At 34.9% G+C, this 24383-nt stretch overlaps 1 protein-coding gene and 1 long non-coding RNA gene across 2 annotated transcripts; both read right to left on the reverse strand.

The window, feature by feature from the left end:
- Positions 1 to 2219: 2219 nt before the first annotated feature.
- LOC127722234 (uncharacterized) lies at positions 2220 to 6551 on the reverse strand. The gene has a single exon (XM_052229131.1). It carries the CDS (start codon positions 6549 to 6551, stop codon positions 2220 to 2222), a length of 4332 nt encoding a protein of 1443 aa, XP_052085091.1.
- Positions 6552 to 6994: 443 nt separating this feature from the next.
- On the reverse strand, positions 6995 to 8184 carry LOC127721193 (uncharacterized). The gene is made up of 2 exons (XR_007991070.1): positions 7997 to 8184; positions 6995 to 7364 (listed from the first exon to the last, which is right to left on the reverse strand). It is a non-coding gene; the product is annotated as an uncharacterized LOC127721193 (long non-coding RNA).
- Between the last annotated feature and the right edge of the window lie 16199 nt (positions 8185 to 24383).

The following is a 24383-nucleotide window of genomic DNA, read 5'->3' on the forward strand; positions in this document are numbered from 1 at the left end:
CTACATAATTTCTTTATATGGTCACATGATTTACTTCTTATATGTTATGCAAATTATATCATGTGCTCAAAATTGACAAATATTTTCACATCGCTAAAATTTATATCAAACACAAAGTACTTACATACGATGAGCATTCGTCCCTGTTCACCACTATTATCTTCTGTCCGAAAGTGTCATTCAGGTCTTTATCTGACATTGTAAGCTCAAATATGCAACTGGCTTTAACTACGATATCTTGTATCTGTTTCTTTTTCATCACATGACTAATTAGCACTTTGTTAATAGAAGAATCTATTTCCCCACTATAGAAAGTAACATTATCATCACGGCAATCATATTCATTTCTATAGCATTCTGCTATATTTTGATCACTTTCCACACAGGTAACAGACAAAAAAAAAAACAACACTGTCACGGATAGACGAGAGCTGACTTAGGAGTTTGTACTTACAGATAATAAATGACTACTACTTTAAACAAAATAACAATTTAATTAGGTACAAATTTACAAATATAAATAGATGAAATCAAATGAAATAATACTGTCAAATGTTTAATGAACTGTTCCTTCTTCTTTATATTAAACTATGAAATCTGGATAAACGATACTACGGAATTTTACGTATTTGGTTTTCGGTAACTACACAAAACTGGCCCAACATAAGCGGTGTACACATTACGGCTGCCCTATTGTCTAGACTCGACTCCAAATATTCTATGTTGCCAAACTATTGATGATAAACACGGAACGCCGCACTGTCAACAGGTTTCACCACCATCTGTACTATATCTCCATACTTTACAATACAAAACTACATACACCTAACGTTAAGATACAATACTATACTTAAGAAATATACATATGTTTATGTATTACACATGTCGCATTAATAATGACAAATACTTAGTACGACTACTTATGTTCAATCTATAGAAGATTATAGCATATTGAATAATGCATTACTTATACACAAATAATTACGGCATATCGTATAATGCCTTACTTTACACAATACAAACTACGGCATATCGTACAATGCCTTACTTTACAAGTCACATAATTGACTTTATTGTATACTATCATTATACAATTACTACACACAATATACAGCTTTTAACGCTGAATATACATTTATGCTTATACGTTGCATATTACTTTACATACTTATGGAGATACATACATCATTGCATTATCGTACGCAAACGTTCCTAAAATACCAAACAATTTCGATACTCGAATATTTACTACAGCCGGAAACATATAACCGTGTTAAACTTTCATTATAATGAACATTAATTAACTTATTACATTTATAAAATAGCAATGTCAAAAATTACAATTACAATTGAAATAATTATTCTATATTTGCGTTGTTGCAGAAAACTGAACACTTTAGAACGAATAATGATTAAATAAATAAGAATAAATTGAATCCTACCTCAGAAATCCAGTGTGTGTGTGTCCACGCCACATTGTAAACTAACTTTATACAAACATTTCTGACCACACCTTGACTCGTTAAGGTGTTACCTGAGAGTGAATAGTCAGCTCATCAAATACAGGTATCACTTTTACTCAACCCGTTCGACAAGTTTACAGGTAAATGCCCAAGTAAATAGTGGACACTACTTAATTAATTAGATGTAAAATGTGGACATGTATTATACACCGAAGTCTGCAGAATATAGCATTTATAAGATACTGACGTTCTGCAAATCGAAATAGAATTAACAACCAAAATAACAACATATATGTGAGTAAACAAAGTCACCCTGTGACAGTTCCTCCCCACAAAAAGAAGTACGAAGTACTGATAATAAAAAATATATATAAACAGAAATAGATTTACATACAAAAACCCATCAATGCAAATAAACTAGTCCAAATCAAAAGACAAACTAATCATACTAACGACACTACCGGACAGTACTCGACTCTTGACCAGGTCCAAATAAAATACCAACCGACCCTTACAACAAATCGACATATACTCACCTAAAAGATGAATAAGGATCATTATCAGGTCTTGTCGCCTCATAACTTAAACCTATTCAAAGTGTTATGTCACGACATATCCTGCCCACAACATCACGGTTTGTCACCATTTCAAATCTAGTCCTGTGATATTTAGACTGTTCAACAAAATAAAACTAACACTATCAAATCTTCACTACTTACTATTCATTATAAAACAAAACACTGTAATATTTACATCCTAAACTCTACTGAGATAATCTGCACCCACATTATCTATACCTTTAACTGCTACAATTCTAAATCTGTAAGGCTGTAGAGCTAATGCCCACCTCATAAGTCTAGCATTCTCTACTTTCTTCTTATTAAGATAAGTAAGTGGCTGGTGGTCAGTCTCAAGTATAAATTCTCTACCGTATAAATACCTCTGAAATTTCTGCACAGCCCAAACGATGGCTAAACACTCTTTTTCAATAGTGGAATAAGCCACTTCACTCTTCTTAAGTTTCCTACTTGCATATGCAATAGGCATCTTGGAGTTCTCTTGATACTGCATCAGTACTGCCCCAATCCCTCTATCTGATGCATCAGTCATCAGAACAAAAATCTGAGTGAAATCTGGTAATTTCAATATAGGAAACCTAACTAAAGCACACCTTAAAGAGTGAAATGCATTCTCCTGTGCATTTTCCCAAACAACAGTACTAGGCTGTCCTTTCTTCGTCAGATCAGTAAGTGGAAGTGCAATACAGGAGAAGTTTGGAATAAACTTCCTGTAAAACCCAACTAATCCAAGAAAAGACCTTACCTGTTTCTTTGTAACTGGTCGTGGAGCTTCTTCTATCGCTTTAACCTTGTCTGTATGAGGTTTAAGTTTGTCATCACCGACAAAATGACCCAAACACTCTAGACTACCATAACCTATGGAACACTTACTATGTCTAGCTGTAAGATTTGCCCCTTTAAGTCTGACCAAAAGTTCATACAGTACCTCTAAATGTTGCTCAAATGTCAAGGTGAAGATGATTATATCATCTATGAAATTATCTATATTCTCCATACCTTTTAACAATATTCTCATTAATCTGCAAAAAAAAGCTGGCGCAGTGACCAGTCCAAACGGCATTCTACGAAACTGAAACAAACCTTTAGGTGTTTGAAAAGCGGTTTTCGGTTTGGCATCCTCTGATAACGGTAACTGCCAATATCCTTTTGATAAATCGATTCGTGAAAAGTACTTATATCCTGCTAACTTAGAAAACATCTCTTCTGCATTCCCCATCGGTTCAGCGTCAAACAAAGTCTGGCTATTTAACGACCTAAAATCAATACAAAATCGGTTTGTATTGTCCTTCTTCTTAACAATGACGATCGGTGACGCATAAGGACTCGTAGATGCTTCTATAACTCCAAGGTCTAACATTTTACTAACCTCAGCATTTACTGTGTCTAACATACTATATGGAATAGGATACGGTTTCATCCTTATAGGCGTTTCACTGGACAATTTAATGTCATGCTCCAGAAGATCGGTACATCCTGGAGAATCAGTAAAGACTTCAGGAAATGAAAACAGCAATTCCTTTACCTGTAATATCTGATTTTCATCCAAGTCTGGATTAACATCAATATGACTAGCATTCTCACCTGAATCAGTAAAAGGTATTTCATGAATCTCATCATAAACATCCACTTGGTCACTATCAGTATCTATCACTGCAGAACTTACCACTGTTAAATCATCATCTACGTCACACCTTTCCACATACCTTTTCAATAAGTTTGCATGGAACGTTTTAATCTTCCCATTCATCTGTATTCTGTAGTCTACCTTACCAAATTTCTCAGTAATAGTAAAAGGACCTTTCCACTGCATCAACAGTTTATTCTTATCCGTAGGTAAGAGCACAAGAACCTTTTCACCTACCTTCATATGTCTTTGCTTGGTCGATTTATCATAATATACCTTATTCTTCTTTGATGCAGACGCCAAATTACTTCGAGCAAGCTCACAGGTAGCTTCTAATCTCTCTCTTAAATCTATCACGTACTGATATGTAGACTTTACCTCAGGATCGTCTATCTCTTTAGTCCATAGCTCCTTTAATATTGCCATAGGTCCCCTCACCTGTTTACCATACACGAGCTCAAATGGCGAAAACTTCAGACTCTCCTGTGGAACTTCCCTGTATGCAAACAGTAATGCATTTACATACCTGTCCCAATCTTTAGGTCGTTCATGACACATTCTCTTCAACATCAGTTTTAGACTTCCATTGAATCTCTCTACTAACCCATTACACATAGGATGATAAACAGTTGTAGTTAACTGTCTAAGCGATATGAGTGTACTTACCTCAGCCATAAGCTTAGATGTAAACTGACTTCCCATATCAGTTAACATTTCCTGTGGAACTCCTACTCTAGAAAATATATCTACTAATGCCTCAGCAACACTCTCTGTCTCAATATCCTTCAAAGCTATTGCTTCAGGATAACGTGTAGCATAATCTACCAAAGTCAGTATATATCTACTACCTCTGTCTGTTCTAGGAAAAAGAGGTCCAATGAGATCAACTGCTACGCGTTTAAACGGCTCATCTATCAACGGCATAGACTGTAAAGGTACCTTACCTATTTTTCCTTTAGGAACTGTACGCTGGCATATGTCACAAGACTGACAAAATCGCTTAACATCCGCCGAAACACCTGGCCAATAAAAAGCTGATAATACTCTATCAAGTGTACGCTGTGTACCCATGTGACCTGACATAATCGACTCATGTGCTACTCTCGTCACTGTCTCGCGATGAAACTTCGGAACTACTAACTGAGTACAACTTACCCTATCAGGTTTTGACGACGAAAACTGTCTGTATATCATACCTCTTTTTAAAATCCACTTTACTTTTCCATTCTTCCGTGTAACTGTATCACCCGTTAATACATACCTTCTTATTTTATCCAACGTTGTATCTTCTAGTTGAGCTTTCTTGATTACATTTGGATTTACCTCATCTGTGATGATATCTTTTACCTTCAGTTGCACAAACGGCTTACTTTTGTTTCTTACCTGTTCTCTTGTCTCAACAGCTCCCGTTTGTTGCCACAAAGGATCAGGCTTTCCTGGTTCTCTAGCGTCCTCTACATTACCAATTATCAAGTCATACACAGGATTAGCCATACACCATCCTTCAAATTCTCCCTGTAAATATGGTGTATCTATATCAATTCTAGCTATTGGCACTTCAACTCTGGTTCCATCTGCCAAAATACATACCTGTTTTCCACCCGTTAATGACTCATTGCCAACCATATCACGTTTAACCACAATACCACTGCAACCAGTATCTCGTAAAACCGTGACTGGTTTACCATCAACATAACCTGAACTTACAGGCATACTTACATTTGCGGTTGACTGACAAGACAACGGAAGTGTACTTGTACAACCAGTAGGAATAGCATCTACTATAGAATCTGTAGGTATAGTACAGGTATTACATACTTTACCTTTAAAATTCTTTCTATCGTCTGACGATCCACTGTTGGTCTTTTGTAGATTAACTCTACAATCCGTTGCAATATGTCCATTCTTACCACACCTAAAGCACTTTCTGTCCCTATTAGGTACAAATGAAGTACGTTCTGTTGGTTTTATACTTCTCTGTTCTTTCTTTGTACTATAATCAACTGGTTTCGAACCACTTTGGTTTCTTACTGAAGATGTGTTTGACTGATTACCTTTATCTATAAGATTGGAAGCACTTGTTTGTCTTGCCTCACGATACTGATCAGCTAAAGCTACCATTTTCTCTAAAGAATCTGGTATTCTCTCTTTTAAAAACAAAGACAAGTCCTTCGAACATATATGTAGAAACTGATCCCGTATAATCAAGTCATACAAACTTATAGAAGTAGTATCTGTATGTGCCATATCAATCCAACGCTTAAAATAGCTATCTAACCTAACAGAAAACTGTATAAAAGTCTCACCTGGCTCTGGTCTACAACTTCTAAATCTACGTTTAAATCCTTCTTCAGTCATATCATACCTTTTTAGTAGAGCATCTTTCAAAGCTGGATAATCAAGAGCTTTATCAACCGGCATAAGTGCATATACATCAAGAGCCTTGCCCTTCAATAACGCACTAAGATGAGTGGCCCAAATATCAGGTTTCCACTTTTGAGCAGTAGCATAACGCTCAAATCTCCTAAGATAACTATCTATCTCATCCTTACCTTCTTCAAAAGCTGGAATTTTAGGTCCACGAACTGTATCATGTGACCCCCCTGTACTTACTAATTGTGGTAACTCAGCTTGTTTACTTAACTCTTCCATTTTCTGACTATACGTCAACTTTTGTAGTTCCAATTCATTCTCAACCTTAGCTTTCTCAATCAAAACTTTTTCTATAGCTGCTTTTCTATCTCGTTCGTCTTTCTGTTCTTGCCTTAAAGCAGCCCTTTCATCTCGGACCCTATCCTGCTGATCTTTAACAAACCTTCTCAACTCATCATCTTCATACCCTAATGAAGTACCCAAATCTCTAATCTGTTGAATCTGTTCCATCTTGAACAGTCAACAAACCAAACACCAATTTCAAAAAACAAAACGCCAGCACTCAATGTACCTACTGCAACCCTCAGTGTACTACAATCAATTACTAAATATATGTAAGTACCGATACTCACAGTTTACAATGTAGAGCAGAAACAACACCAAACCTCCAAGGCACGAACCAACATAGACACAACTGTGAAATCTGGGTCCCAAATATTCAGTTCTCCTCACAAACACCTGAAGCTATACAATTCAAACATATAATAAAACAATACAAATGGAAAAATACATGGTGAAAAAAAAATACAATCAAAAATACATAAGATTGAAAATTTAAATTTAATGAAAACTCTCTAAGCCTTTTAAACAAATCCCACTTCTGACACCAATTGTCACGGATAGACGAGAGCTGACTTAGGAGTTTGTACTTACAGATAATAAATGACTACTACTTTAAACAAAATAACAATTTAATTAGGTACAAATTTACAAATATAAATAGATGAAATCAAATGAAATAATACTGTCAAATGTTTAATGAACTGTTCCTTCTTCTTTATATTAAACTATGAAATCTGGATAAACGATACTACGGAATTTTACGTATTTGGTTTTCGGTAACTACACAAAACTGGCCCAACATAAGCGGTGTACACATTACGGCTGCCCTATTGTCTAGACTCGACTCCAAATATTCTATGTTGCCAAACTATTGATGATAAACACGGAACGCCGCACTGTCAACAGGTTTCACCACCATCTGTACTATATCTCCATACTTTACAATACAAAACTACATACACCTAGCCCGCAAACTGGGACCTATTGAAATACATACTGTACGTTAAGATACAATACTATACTTAAGAAATATACATATGTTTATGTATTACACATGTCGCATAAATAATGACAAATACTTAGTACGACTACTTATGTTCAATCTATAAAAGATTATAGCATATTGAATAATGCATTACTTATACACAAATAATTACGGCATATCGTATAATGCCTTACTTTACACAATACAAACTACGGCATATCGTACAATGCCTTACTTTACAAGTCACATAATTGACTTTATTGTATACTATCATTATACAATTACTACACACAATATACAGCTTTTAACGCTGAATATACATTTATGCTTATACGTTGCATATTACTTTACATACTTATGGAGATACATACATCATTGCATTATCGTACGCAAACGTTCCTAAAATACCAAACAATTTCGATACTCGAATATTTACTACAGCCGGAAACATATAACCGTGTTAAACTTTCATTATAATGAACATTAATTAACTTATTACATTTATAAAATAGCAATGTCAAAAATTACAATTACATTGAAATAATTATTCTATATTTGCGTTGTTGCAGAAAACTGAACACTTTAGAACGAATAATGATTAAATAAATAAGAATAAATTGAATCCTACCTCAGAAATCCAGTGTGTGTGTCCACGCCACATTGTAAACTAACTTTATACAAACATTTCTGACCACACCTTGACTCGTTAAGGTGTTACCTGAGAGTGAATAGTCAGCTCATCAAATACAGGTATCACTGTTACTCAACCCGTTCGACAAGTTTACAGGTAAATGCCCAAGTAAATAGTGGACACTACTTAATAAATTAGATGTAAATTGATTGATTGTTGTTTGCTTTACGCCGCATTAGCACAGAAAGGCTATATCGCGGCGAGAGCTAATTCGAATATTATAACAATTTAAGGTATATTTTTAAAATCAGACAAAAGGTCTTTCAATAAACTAAAATTCTAGACTAAAGCAAATTGATTATTTACAAATAAAAATCAACACTAAGATAACGTGATAAAAATTAAAATCGTTTTAAATATAACAACATTTTTATATTTTATAATATATTCCAATTTCTTTTAAGAATGAAACAATATTTGTAAATGGAATATTATTAAATAAATCATACATATTATTGACATTGAAATGCTTCTTTCGAATATCAGCAAAGTCAATACAATTGATTAAAACATGTTTAATAGTATACTTGCAGTTACAAGGTATACATTGTGGTTCTACTTCATTTTTTAAAAGATATTCGTGTGTTATTCTAATATGACCAATACGACATCTAGAAATAACACACTGATCTTTTCTGCACATAAAATTATTGAAAGGTTTACATAAATTAGGTTTAATTTCATGTAATTTATTACCATCTTTTTTACTCCATTCATTTTTCAATATATTAAAAACATATTCTCTAATATTAGATTTAAAATCGGTATATGGTATATCACAGTTAGATAAAGGGTCACCCAGGGCATTCTTTGCCTCAAGGTCTACAGCTGTGTTTCCAAGGATTCCAACATGACTCGGCACCCATAGAAATAATATTTCTTTAAGAAGAATTTTTAAATTCCTCATTACATATAAAATTTTGAGAATTGTTGGGTTTTTAATTTTAGTATTTTGTATAGCTTGTAAGCATGAAAGTGAATCAGAACATATAATAAATTTGGATTTATCTGAAGAAGCAATAAATTTCAAAGCCAAAATTATTGCTTCTGCTTCAGCAGTAAAGATCGATGCATCAGATGGCAAACGGAGAGTTGCAGCTCTGTCCCTGAAGACAGCAGCAGATGCAACTCTGTCACCATCTTTTGATCCATCAGTATAGACAGTTGAAAAATCTGAATAATTGGCTTTGATTTCAGCATAGTGTTGCTGAATTAAAAGAGGATTTGTTTTATTTTTATTGTGTTCACGGAGATCAAATATCATTTTTGGTTTGGGAAGTTCCCATGGAGGACATTTGCAAGTTTCAACTTGAGCAACATATTTTAAATCAAAAGAAGCTAAATGTGGTTTTAAACGTATACCTAACGGAGGAATTTTATTTTCATGTTTTGCAAAAATATCTTCATAAATTGGATTAAAAACACAGCTGTAGGCAGGATTATCTGAGTAGGCTTTTAGTTTGACAGCATATTGAAGTCCAAGCTTCAAACGTCTGTTAGAGAGTGAGTGCTCATCAGCCTCTACATACAGACTCTCAACTGGTGAGGTTTTAAATGCGCCAAGACAGAGACGCAAACCCTGATGATGCACAGCATCGAGAATCTGTATGTAGGACTTCCTTGCAGAGCCATACACTATAGAGCCATAATCTAGTTTAGATCTAACTAGAGATCTATATAAATTAAGTAAAATGTTGCGATCAGCACCCCAGTCGGTGCTGCCGACAACTTTTAAAATATCTAATGCTTTTAAACATTTCGATTTTAACATTTTGATATGGGGTAGAAAGGTTAACTTTTTATCGAAAATTAACCCAAGAAATTTGGTTTCATCAACCATTTTAATTGGGTTGCCGTACAAAGTGAGTTCTGGATCAAGATGCAATTTCCTTTTGTTACAAAAATGCATCCCGACCGTTTTTGAAATGGAAAATTTAAACCCATTTTCCGAGGCCCATTTTTCAATTCTTCCAAGACATAACTGTAATTGTCTTTCTATGTTATTCATATTTTTGCCTCTATAACATATTAAAAAGTCATCAACATACAATGAACCTTCAATATTACTTTTTAAAACTTCAACAAGGCTGTTGATTTTAAGACTAAATAATGTAACAGATAAAATACTGCCCTGAGGGACACCCATCTCTTGATCATACAGATCAGACATGGTTGAATTTACTCTAACATTAAATTGTCTGTTAGATAAAAAATTCGAAATAAAATTTGGCATATTGCCTTTCAACCCCATATCAAACAGATCTTTTAAAATACCATACTTCCATGTAGTATCATAGGCTTTTTCTAGATCGAAAAAGACCGACACTACATGTTCATTTTTCGCAAAACCATTACGGACAAATGATTCGAATCGAACAAGATGGTCAAGAGTACTGCGACCTTGGCGGAATCCACACTGGATATTGGCTAAAAGCCCATTGGATTCCAGGAACCAAACAAGGCGATCATTAACCATCCGTTCTAGTGTTTTACAGACACAACTGGTAAGAGCAATTGGCCGATAATTAATAGGATCCGTGTGATCTTTACTTGGTTTTGGAATAGGCACGACGGTTGCAAGCTTCCAGATTGATGGTAAATCACCAGATTCCCAGATGTTATTCATAAGCTGCAAAAGAGCTTCCAGCGAGGAATCTGGCAAGTGTTTTAACAGTTGGTAGTGAATATTATCAGGCCCACAAGCTGTATCATGGGCTTTTGATAGAGATGTTTTAAGTTCTTCAAGAGAAAAGAGTTTATTATAATTTTCACCATTTTTTGATTTAAAGTTTAATTTAATTTTTTCTTTTTGTTTTTTAACTTTTTTAAAATCTTCCCTGTAGTTGTTAGAAGAAGAAGATTTCGCAAAAGTTTCACCAAGCTTGTTGGCAATATCCTTTTCAGATGTTAATAAATCATTGACATTTTTTAAATGTTTAACTGTGGCTTTAGAATTTTTACCTTTTATCTTTTGTATCATGTTCCATACTTTTGTCATCGGAGTGCGAGATGTTATCTCCGAGACAAATTTCTTCCAAGACGTTCGTCGTGCTTGCCTGCAAGTCCGCCGTGCCTTAGCGCGAAAAACACGGAAATTACTCAAGTTTTCTGTCGTTGGTTGTTGGTTGAACCGTCTTTCAGATTTTTTACGGTCACCTATTGCTTGATCACAAGCATCATCAAACCATGGTTTGCTGGGATGTTTCGGATTTGCCGAGGTCTTAGGAATAGTTCTGTCAGCAATTGACGTTAAAACTGTATTAAAAGTTAAAATTGGATCTTGTACAGTCTCAAACATCTTTGACTGAAGTTCCGCTTGACAGAGATTCTCAAACAAGGACCAATCCGCCTTGTCAAGTTTCAAACGTGGTACTCTCTGTTGGGCAGAAGTAAAAAGATGTTCAAGTACTATTGGAAAGTGATCACTTCCACATAGATCATCATGAACACGCCATGAATAATCCAGAAGAAGAGAGGGATCGCAAATAGTGATATCAATAGCAGAATAAGACCCGTTTCCAGGATGAAGATAAGTATTAGATCCATCATTAAAAATGCATAATCCTTCTTGAGAGACAAAGTCCTCAATGATCTTACCTTTGATATTATGAGACTTGCTTCCCCACAAGGGGTTGTGTGCATTGAAGTCGCCCATAAGTATAAATGGTGAGGGTAATTGATCAGTGAGGTTTTTGAGTTTAGCTTTATCTATAATTGAATTGGGTGGAATATATATAGAACATAATGTAATTGTTTTATCTAATGATAAACGAATTGCAACTGCCTGCAGATCCGTGGTGAGTTGGACTGTGCTATGAATGACGTTGTCCTTCACAAAAATGGATGATCCGCCTGCAGCACGTTCATCTACCTTAGAACATGTGCTATACATGTTGTATCCTTTTAAAGATACATTGTCACTTTCTTTTAAATGAGTTTCTTGAAGACAAAATGCAGTAGGTAAAAATGACTGAACTGAGCCAAAGCAGCTTATTGAACTATAGTCTCGTCCGTCCGGGTATTTTTCTGACCGTAAGAAGTCTGGCTACAGCCCTCATCCGCAAGGATCTCGTCAACCACCGACACGGGTAGCAACCCACGGCCAACGGGTTGGAGAGCCCAAGTAAATAGTGGACACTACTTAATTAATTAGATGTAAAATGTGGACATGTATTATACACCGAAGTCTGCAGAATATAGCATTTATAAGATACTGACGTTCTGCAAATCGAAATAGAATTAACAACCAAAATAACAACATATATGTGAGTAAACAAAGTCACCCTGTGACAAACACACGACAACAAACAAAAACATGGCGATCACCTTCAATTTCTATAATAAGTATGTGAACAGGTTACGTTACGTGGGTGAATAAAAGAAAGCTTTTTGTCTTCACCTGATTTAAAGAACGATTTTTTGAAAAGATATAATTATTTTGCTTGTTCTTATTTCAAATATTTAATCATTATTTATTACTACAATTAATCAATACTTTAATGAAATTGTATATATGTTTTAGGAGCCGATGGAAGTAGACGCGGACAGACTAAACAGTTGGGATCGACGATCAAAGACATTTGTTTAAAAAAAAAATTATTATCGTTTTTGTTTTGAGCGTGTTATTATTTTATGTTTAAAGAAACTATAAATAGATGAGACAAGATGTTTTATCTTTAAACAAACTAATCGAGGAAAGAAAGAAAAATAATATAAAGAATTTACGAAGAAAAAGATTTTATTTTATTAATCCCTTATCTCGACTAGTTTGTAAGAGAATAAAGTTAGCAGTTCATGAATATTTCTTCTTTGTTGTTTGCAATCTGTGTTGTAGAGTATTTCCTGTAAAATAAAATGTTCTGTCTCTCATTTTCGTTATAAATAAAGGCAACAGTAGTATACCGCTGTTTAAAAGTCATAAATCGAATGAGAGAAAACAAATCCGGGTAACAAAATAAAAATGAAGAAAACACATCAACTATAAGATTGATTGATTGTTGGTTGCTTAACGTCCAGTGGCAAATATTTCATGCATATTCAGGACGAGAACAAATTAACAATAAATACAAAAGGTAGGACCCCCAAGGGTGACTGGGGAATAGAAGTATGGTCACCATAGGTCTTCCTCCGACCGGCAGTAAAACCCGTGCTAAAGTGGGGCGTCCGTTTGGCTGTGCGGGATGTACAAATTTGCAGCCACGTCCGGTCAGAATGGGGACGTTAAATCCGATGCCTCGTGTAAAGAGAGTGCCATGCTCTTTGCACGTTAAGAACCCTTGCAACAACTCTTTGAGGGGTCCGTAGGTGACCTGTTGCAAGGCTAAATTTCTGTCCCTATCCAATATACCCTCATTTCCCGTGGCAGTCTAAATTTCTCCGACCTTAATCCCTTAATCTATTACAGAACCTACCTATTGTATTTATTGTGAACTTGTTCTCGTCCTGAATATGCATGAAATATTTGCCACTGGACGTTAATCAACCAACAATCAATCAATAGGTAGGTTCTGTAATAGGGGCGTCCGGGATTAAGGTCGGAGAAATTTAGACTGCCACGGGAAATTAGGGTATATGGATAGGGACAGAAATTTAGCTTGCAACAGGTCACCTACGGACCCCTCAGAGAGTTGTCGCAAGGGTTTGTAACGTTCAAAGAGCATGGCATTCTCTTTACACGAGGCATCGGATTTAACGTCCCCATTCTGACCGGACGTGGCTGCAAATTTGTACATCCCGCACAGCCAAACGGACGCCCCACTTTAGCAAGTGTTTTACTGCCGGTCGGAGGAAGACCAATGGTGACCATACTTCTATTCCCAAGTCACCCTTGGGGACCAACTATAAAAGGAAAACAACGAAACAACAGAAACACTGAAGTGCAACAAAAAACAAACGACAATGCAACACACACAGAAACGAACTAAAAGATAACAACTGACATTTTCCTGACTTGCTGGAGGACATTTTAAGGAAAAATGGTGGGTTGAACCTGGTTTTGTGGCTAGCCAAACCTCGCGCTTTTATGGCAATGTTAAATATACTACTAAATTAATCAATTTAAGGATCCACTAATATAGTCTGAAAACAAATGGATTTGAAATATATTCAAAAAATTGGTTCAATTATTCAAATTGATTCCTTGAATCACCATGTCACATACAATTAATCGTTGTTGTGGGATATATTTCTTCATTGGATTGATGGTCGCATAATGAGTGGTTGTCCTTGCAAGGCTGATGCCCAGGACTACCACACGCAGTAGACGGTACATTTCATGCAATTTATCGCCCGCAAAATGAACCACAGGAAAAGTTTTATTTCGTACACATACATATGCACTGTATTCACACCCAAACCACATACAACTTGCACGCAGCGGTTTTCGGGAACACCAAAATAATAATTCAACTCGATGCCGGACACGGACTTCCAACTTGATTTCATAGAAAACCTTTTTATATTAGCGGATACAATTAATGCTAACCGTTATCCAATAATGACGAGTTAATGTCGACCATTCTGTTCGCAGACTTAAATGTAATAAAGTACTTGGTACAATGTGGTGTCCTCCTCCGTGAAAATAAATCAGATTGTTAAGCTTTGCGCTGGTTTGATAGAAAGAGGGCACAATTTATTTGACTGAAAATAATAAAATCTTTACTTTATCATGCTTCATTTGACTTTATATAATGTATTATGTTAACGATAGAAAAATTCAACACATCTTTAGAAACGATCCCTTTAAAATGTGTACCGTCACTCGACTCTCGTTTGTTGTCTGTCAAACGTAATCATTTAAAACGATTATGCTGTGGATTCATTTTATTAATGCTATACCAATATTCGTAGTTTTCGTGTGTCACAGCAAACCACTAATTAAAAAAATTCAACGACGGATTATCCCGAAAAAAGTGTATAGAGTCGGTTATGTCGTGCAAGCAATCCTAGTATAGTGATGACTTGCGATAACTATGGTTACATTAATCTTTTTTTAAATTAAATAATAAAATCGTTAGAATATCAATGAGAATTTAATTGTTAAAATGGATTAGATCGTTCATGGAAATAACTGACAAGGTTAAACTTAAAACAATTAGTAGTAGGATGTAGGACAAGTATGATTACCACACCAATTTTAGTTGTTAAACTTGTTGCAGCATAATAATCTCTGCATACTCAAAGAGTTGTTGGAAGGGTCATTCAGACAACCCATGACAAACATGAAAAGGAAGAATAAATTGAAGGTTGCTTCTAAATGTAAACATGATGAAAAAGTTAGTTTAAACATTGAAAAATTAAATATCTTATTAGAAATTGGAAAAAATAACATATGATAGTTCGGCAATAATTACTGGTTACAAAATAGAATAGAGATACCAGTTCAAAAAATAATTCAAACACTATATAATTTAATAAAAATGAGGAAACATTAGTTGATGACGAGATATGATATGTAAACTAGGGGCCTTCAAAAGCCGGTGTCGCTTACCTTGGTTCATGTGCATATTAAACAAAGGACACACATTATAGACAAGAAAAGAATTGATGACAAAATTATCTGTTTTGGTGATGAAGACTTGTTTGTAGATCTTACTTTCCTGAGCATTCTTGCTGTTTACAATTATCTATATCAGTAATGAACTTGGCCCAGTAGTTTCTGAGAAAAAGGGTTTTGTAAAAATTTACGAAAAATTGTATATAAAGGGCAATAACTACGGGAGGGGTCAATTGACAGTTTTGATCATGATGATGTATTTTTAGAGCTTACTTTGCTGAATAATTTTGCTGTTTACAGTTTATCTCTTATCTATTTTAATATTCAAGATAATAACCTAAAACTGCAAAATTACGTTAAAATTACCTATTCAGGGACAGCAACCCAACAACGGGTTGTTTGATGCGTCTGCAAATTTCAGGGCATTTATATCTTGACTTGAACATTTTTTACCTCATCATGCTCAGTATACTTTAGTTCCAGAGATATAAGCAAAAAACTGCATTTTACCCCATGTTATATTTTTAGCCATGTCAGCCATCTTAGTTGATGGCCGGGGTCATTGGATACATTTTTTAAACAAAATACCATAAGGATAATTAAAGGGCAATAACTCTTCATGGGGTCAATTGACAAGTTTGGTCATGTTGACTTATTCGTAGATCTTACTTTGCTGAACAATTTAATTGACTTTAAAGGGCAATGACTCTACATGGGGACAATTGACAATTTTGGTCATGTTGACTTATTTGTAGATCTTACTTTGCTGAACAATTTTACTGTTTACAGTTTATCTCTATCTTATATAATATTTAAGATAAAAACTAAAAACTGCAAAATTTCCAATTCATGGACAGCAACCCAACAACAGGTTGTCTGAAAATTTTAAGCAAAAGGATCTTGACCTCATGAACATATTTATCCCATGTCAGATTTGCTCTAAATGCTATAGTTTCAGAGATATAAGCCAAAAACTCATTTTACCCCAACGTTCTATTTTTAGCCATGGCGGCCATTTTGGTTGATGGTCGGGTTCATCGAATACATTTTTAAAACTAAATACCCTAAGGATGATTGAGGCCAAATTTGGTTTAATTTAGCCCAGTAGTTTCAGGGGAGAAGATTTTTGTAAAAGTTAACGGACAACGACCGCCAAGTGATGAGAAAAGCTCACTTGGCCCTTTTTGGCCAGGTGAGCTAAAAAGGGAGCAATTCAAATTACACACCATGAGAAAGGTGAATACATTTCGTATCTTTTTCCTTTGAATAAGAAAAGTGGAAAATTTATACCAGTCGTTAACCTGAAAAAATGAAACTTGTTTTCAGTAATATCATTTAAACAAAAAACTGGCTTTGTCCGAGACATATTGATTGGTCTGCAGTCATTCATGAAAACAGTCAAAACTATTTAGTTCATGTGAAAAACGAATTTTATAATTTGGAATGTCTCCTATTCAGAATAGCTTCGGCTCCCGAGAGTATTTACCAAAATACTGAAGGTGGCATTTTCATACACGAGACAGTTAGGAATTAGGATATAACTTTCAAAGGGGATCATGGAATCCCACGCAGCCTCATACGGTAAAACATCATGATGAGACCTACCCATTGTGCAAATAAGGTCACGATGTCTTTAAAAACAACGAAGGGAGGAAAGACCTTAAAAAAAGAAACAAAAACATTCGAAAAACAATGAGGTCTTTCCTCACGTAGGGGAAAGAACTAAATTAGTAGAAAATAGTGCTGTTATTCTACAGCGTGAATTAGTACATGTACAGAAAAGATCAGTGTGTTATTTCTAGATGCCGTATTGGTCATACTAGAATAACACATGAGTATCTTCTAAAAAATAAAGATGAACCACAATGTATACCCTGCAACTGCAAGTATACTGTTAAACATGTTTAATTAATTGTATTGACTTTGCTGATATTCGTAGGAAGCATTTCAATGTCAATAATATGTATGATTTATTTGAGTTTTCCAATTACAAATATTGTTTCAATCTATAAAGAAGTTGGAATATAATATAAAATATAAAAATGTTACATGAATTCAGAATGATTTTAATTTTATTCCCGTTTAGTGATATTTTATTTGTAAATAATAGACTTGAGTTCTAGTATATTGAAGGACCTTTTGTCTGATTAAAAAAAAAAAATGCTTTAAATTGAAAAACTATTTGAATTAGTTCTCGCCGCGATATAGCCTATTAGCGCTCAGAACGCGTAAAGCAAACACCAATCAATCAATCAATCAATCAATAGTACATGTTTTGGCTTTGGGAAGAAATGCGGGTGTTCATCGTGTGGTGGTAAGTTAATTGACATTTATAGTTATATTAAATGAACTTCTGTGCTTGGCTTATGGAAACGGCAGTGATGACCACTGTTTATGATTGATTGATTGTTGGTTGCTTAACGTCCAGTGGCAAATATTTCATGCAAATTCAGGACGAGAACAAATTAACAATAAATACAATAGGTAGGTTCTGTAATAGGGGCGTCCGGGATTAAGGTCGGAGAAATTTAGACTGCCACGGGAAATGAGGGTATATTGGATAGGGACAGATATTTAGCCTTGCAACAGGTCACCTACGGACCCCTCAAAGAGTTGTTGCAAGGGTTCTTAACGTGCAAAGAGCGTGGCACTCTCTTTACACGAGGCATCGGATTTAACGTCCCCATTCTGACCGGACGTGGCTGCAAATTTGTACATCCCGCACAGCCAAACGGACTCCCCACTTTAGCAAGGGTTTTTTCACTGCCGGTCGGAGGAAGACCAATGGTGACCATACTTCTATTCCCCAGTCACCCTTGGGGACCCACTGTTTATGACATATTTATATACCGCTTTTGGATTTTTAAGAGTAAGTGTCTCTCAAAGGTAGAAACATTTTTTCCCAAAATATGGTCGCGTTTGTAGAACCATTAAAGGAACTGTCTCGGACAGACAGTTTAGATTGCAACGGACCAGATTGTAACTTGTTTGTTTTATAAAAACGCTTTTTGTCAGTTCAGCCGTCTTTTGTGCCTGTGCCTCTGGTTTATTGTTGGTGTGCCGTCTTATTAGACTTACCGAGTTTAACAATTGCATCTATTCTTAAGGTTTAGTTTCACAGAAACAGACCGTCATAAATATTCGTAATTTAAATGTTGATTTATTATAATAATTTCTTTTTTTTGTTACTATAATCAGTCTGCAATATCATTCGCCTCGCCAATTTCTTCCACAGCCACATGTTATCAAGCTCTCGTACTTCAAATCAATCAAATTTTACAGCCTGGTTTGTTATAACATGAACAAGTGCATTTAAATTATTTCCTACTCCACTCAAAAATTTGGGTATTTCTCTGTTTATTATTCTTCCACCGATTCCGTCAACGCATACCGTTTCCAATATTAGTTGAGCTGAAAGACGCTCCAGCTTTACTCATATCTGTACATATTCATTTACCGTCAATCTAGTAAAAACTTTCCTTATAACATTTTAGCGTTGCCTAGATTGTACGTCACATTTGTTTGCAAGGGTAATCATCTCCATGATAAAACTATAATAGGGCAAAACTATTTCAACACTGGACATTCTTTTATCATGGGAGTTTCTTGACAGTTTAAATTACTCGGGTGAAAGGGTAAAATGAGGCTTTCCAAGGTAATGGATTTCTGTCTTTAAAGATTTAAACCATAAAGAAACTCTTCAGAATGAAATACTAAATTTTTATATCATTTTAGCCCAATAACACTTAGGAATCCGACCCTTTAGGTTTATTGTGACATCAAAACAATCAAACCAGACAATATTAAATTTTACCCGGAGTTATATCCCATGACATGAGCAACATAAAACTTTAGATATGATAGAAAATATTGACAAATCTCATTCCTTTAAAGCATTATATCTATTCCAGACAAAAGCCACCTTGTGCTATAGATGCGGCCAAAAGTTTAATAGCGAAACCCAGCAAAACAATCTCGTAATCAGACATTAATGTGAGCGTGATTATTCTATTGAGGAAGCAAAAAAGGCTAAGTGGCAATTTGCGTATTTTTACCTGGATTGTGTTGCTCAAAACATTAGATAGTGTTAGCCAGTGGTTGAGCTGCTTATCTACTGGTTAACTTTAAACTAAAGAATTATTTGTTGCTCAATATTTATCCAGTGGATAAAAGGTGCTACCAGTTGGATAAATTTAGCCGATACTTTTTGGCTGGTTAAGTTTTAGCCATTAGTTAAAACGACATTGCGATTGATATCTTTCAGAAAACCAGCACTAACATGAGGCAGTCAATTTTTTCAACCGAAGAGAGCCATAGAAGTGGGAAAATGTTCCGTAAGTATTACCAAGCCACAACCACAGATGGTATACTTCTGAAAATTTCTATCGAAGCAAATGAAATTCTAACGGACATTACGCTTGATCAGACATACCATTTCTCATATCACTGTAAATTTCAAAAGTGAGTTTTCCATGAAGGATATGTGCTATTATAATGAAACTGGGGGTACCATCACAGCAGGGTGGGAAATCATGTCTTTTGTACATATAAATAAGAAGATGTGATATGAGTGTCAATGAGACAACTCTTAATCCAAGTCACAATGTATGAAAAGTTAATAGTCTAGTTTTAATTGATCGATTGATTGGTGTTTGCTTTACGCCGCCTTAACGCTAATTCAAATAGTTTTACAAATTAAAATTAACTAAGTCTAGTTTTATATGATAAACTGATTTTCATTGTATTATATTTAAATTCAAAAAATCAGTATGAGATGACTACCACCACCACAATGTTCAGAGGCAACAATCGGGGCAAAGTACAAATATCAACACATCAGAGCTATTATGGTTCCACTGCAATGTCGAGAGGCAATGACAAAAGTAAAATGCAAACATCAACCAATAAAAATCATTTTGACTGCACCACAATGTCAAGAGGCAATGACAAAAGTGAAATACAAACATCAATCAATAAAAACCATTTTGACTGCACCACAATGTCAAGAGGCAATGACAAAAGTGAAATGCAAACAACAATCAATAAAAACCATTTTGACGCCACCACGATGTCAATAATCAACAACAAAAGACAGGTCTCTGAGCATACTACACCTATACTTAGCAGTACTTTAACAATGAGGAATTATGATTTCACCATAATGTCAGAAAGCAAAGACGGGATCAAAAGACAGACCTTGGAGTATGAACATACTACGCCTGTACACCAGGGTACGTCGACACTTGGGCATTTACACGAGGAAACAGAAAATGTGAGAACTTATCTTATATGGTTAATTACTATCACTACCTATAAGTATAATCATTAAATAACAAAATACCAAACATAAGCAATGAGCTACATTTATTGTGTCATGGTAAATGTTTGTTTATATATCTGTTTGTTTTTATAGTGATTAAGATAATAACACAACGTTGACTGCTGTACCCCTATTTTTGACATTTATACCTATTATGTCTGTTTTATTTTGTTCACACATCATTGTCGAAATATTGGAATTTAATACGACTGTCATACAAGTGAGAGGTTTAGCTAGCTATAAAACCAGGTTTAATCCACCATTTTCTACATAAGAAAATGCCTGTACCAAATCAGGAATATGACAGTTGTCCATTCGTTTGATGTGTTTGAGCTTTTGATTTTGCCGTTTGATTAGGGACTTTCCGTTTTAAATTTCTTTGCAGTTCAGTATTTTTGTGATTTTACTTTTTTCAAGAAAGACAATAAATATGAAAATTATTAACCAATAAATAAGTTACTATTACAGTAACCATAACTTGCCACAGACAAACATGCATGTATTAATAAAAGAACAATGTCCCCCGCGTTGCACACGTATTATATTTCCTAGGGGCATAACTCTTTTTAAAAAATTCAATCCTATACCATTATAGAAATTGTCCGAAATATTGCTGATATTAACCTACAGTAAAAGTTTTATAAAAATCTGGCAAGAAGTGTACCAGTGAGAGCGCTAACGCGGCCATTTTCCATAACTTTAATATTTCCAAGGGGCCTAACTCTTTAAAAAAAAAGTAGTTCGTCCACCTTTATAGTACTTGTCCGTGATATTGCTGACATTAACCTACAGTTTAAGTTTTATTAAAATCTGGCAAGAATTGTACCAATAAGAGCGCTAAAGCGGCCATTTTCCATAAATTTAATATTTCCAAAGGGCCTAACTGTTTTAAGAAAAGTCGATCGTCCACCATTATAGAAATTGTCCGAGATATTGCTGATATTAACCTATAGTATAAATTTTATAAAAATCTGGCAAAAATTGTTCCCCTCAGAGCGCTATCAAGGCCCTTTTCAATTCAATATTTCCAAAGGCCTTAACTCTTTTAAGAAAAGTCGATCGTCCACCATTATAGAACTTGTCCAAGATATTGCTGATATTTACCTATATAAGTTTTATACAAATCTGGCAAGAATTGTACCTGTGAAAGCGCTAACGAGGCCATTTTCCATAAATTTAATATTTCCAAGGGGCATAACTCATTTTCAAAAGTCGATCGTCCACCATTATAGAACTTGTCCGAAATATTGCTGATATCAACCTATAGTATAAGTTTTATAAATATCTGACAATAATTATACTTCTGAGAGCGCTTACAAGACCGGACGGACGGACGAACCCACCATTGATAGCTTAAGTGGAATGTTCTTAAAGTGGTATGTATAGAAAAGGATAATGTGGTATTTTGAGCAGTGTCGCCATCTACGTGTCGTAGCTTCACCGATTTTCAGATTTGCCAATTTGAGAAGATCAAATCCAATTTTGATAGCGGCCGTTGGATGAAGAAGGTCTTCTTCATCATCTGCATCCATAGTGGCACACTGCATTGCCGAGTTGGCAATTAAGTCAAAACTTTGCCGGAATCAGAAAATCGTATAGTGATATTGTTTTGTCTTCATCCTGTTTAGTGCAATTACTTTGTAAAAATTTTACCAATCTTGCAGTACTCTGCATTCTGCTACTTGTGTAGTGTTTTCTTTTCAATTTGTTTCCAATATTCTGTCTCAGCCAATAATTTCCAAGTCCAACAATCAGCTTGTCACTTTTTGCAATTTTTGAAATTTCATCTCTTCTCATTATTGGAAACACATCTGACACCAGTTTTTAGGAGGCTTTCAATTAGATAGACCCGTTTAACATTTCACTTTTTATAATAGCATCACCAATATTTGTCTGTTCTCCTTTTTTTGGCTTGTACGCAACACTGCTGGTGATTTGCAAATGAAACGTCCATATTAACCATTCTAGACAGGAAGAGCATAGTCCACACTGTTTGTGACTAAATTATCTCGCCTGCGGGAAATAATCAGTTGTGCTGCTTTATTTTCTAATACGTTTTGGTTGTGTTAATGGTCTCTTTTATTTCTTACGTAAGTTTGAAAACAAATAGCTTCTTCACATTTTTCTGGGTCGCCCTTTAATTTTAGAAGGCCATTTATTTCAGGATTGTCTTTCTGAACAAACAAGTGTTTCCTGATATTGGTTTTTATGTTTCCACAAACAAAACAACAATGGTAGTTGTTGAATACTCTCCTTGACTTCTTTTCTTTACCTGACTATGAATCACTAGAATTTAAAGTTTTTCGACAGTAAATTTTTGGACAATCTTTATCACGAATAGTTTTCTCCTGATCAGGTGTTTCATGATCATGATTACAATTAAAATTCTCAGGTGAAGCAGCAACAGAATTTGAATTATCGTTTAGTGCAACAACAGGATTCAACTCAGTGGACGATGTGACAGCATTGAAGTTATCAGGTGATGTAGCATCATTCACATTTTCTGCTGGTGTAGCAACAGGTTTCAACTTCAGCTGATGTAGAGACAACATTGGCATTTTCAGCTGGTTTTGTGATAGGATTCAATTTTTCAGTTGGGTTAGAAGCAGAATTCAAAATATCACTTATTGTAGAGACAAATTTTCAGCTGATACAGCAACAGGAGTTGCTGAAGTAGCAAGATTGAAAAAAAAATATCAGTTAGTGTGGTGATAGGATTCTGTTTTGTTTTTGTATCTACTATTTCAAATTCACTGTCACTTGAATCTTGGTCCTAATCTGAAGAATAAACTCTAAATAAATAATCTTTTGCACTATAATTTTTTGAGGAATCACTGACATAACCTGCATCACTTATCCAATGTTCTTCATATTCATTCCTATTTACAAATAAAGAAATACATTCCTATTATGATTTTTTTTATAAAATCATAAATAATGGTTTTGGATTTCTCTCTCACCGGATACATATTTAGAGTTGAATATGCTTCAATTATGCATCTACTCATTGAATTTGGGTTATATTACTACACAGTCTCTTTTGCTATTTCTTTACCTTTGTCAACTCTGAAATTTTTCAATTATACCAGTTTAAATCGCAGGGTTCTATTCATTTGCAATGTACAAGTACGCAGCCACGTTCAATTAATTTACCGTTGTCAAATTTGAAATATTATACCAACTTAGCTCGGTCAGTGCTGCTTTTTGGGAATGTATATCCACGTAGTCGTTGTAACATTTTAACTGTCGTCGCCTTTGAAATTTTAGAATTGTACCAGGTCATTTTTGAAGCATATCGATGCAGTCTCTGTTGTAAATAGCGATATAACCTACGTCATTTTTACTTTTTTATGATTGGTTTTGTTCTGTACACTTTTTTAGGCGTTTAGGTTCATATCTATGTTTTTCGACACTTTCAAAATTCAAGAGTCTATTCTACATTGAGGTAAATTATATGGCATTCCAAATACCGTTTCGACTCCTAACATCACTGAAGAGACATTAATTGT

The sequence above is a fragment of the Mytilus californianus genome, unplaced genomic scaffold (assembly GCF_021869535.1).
Source record: "Mytilus californianus isolate M0D057914Y unplaced genomic scaffold, xbMytCali1.0.p SCAF_12, whole genome shotgun sequence".
Classification (NCBI taxonomy): domain Eukaryota; kingdom Metazoa; phylum Mollusca; class Bivalvia; order Mytilida; family Mytilidae; genus Mytilus; species Mytilus californianus.

What these genes read in the sequence shown, in the direction of transcription:
- LOC127722234 (XM_052229131.1), bottom strand. Translation starts at nt 6,551, where the DNA reads ATGGAACAGATTCAACAGATTAGAGATTTGGGTACTTCATTAGGGTAT.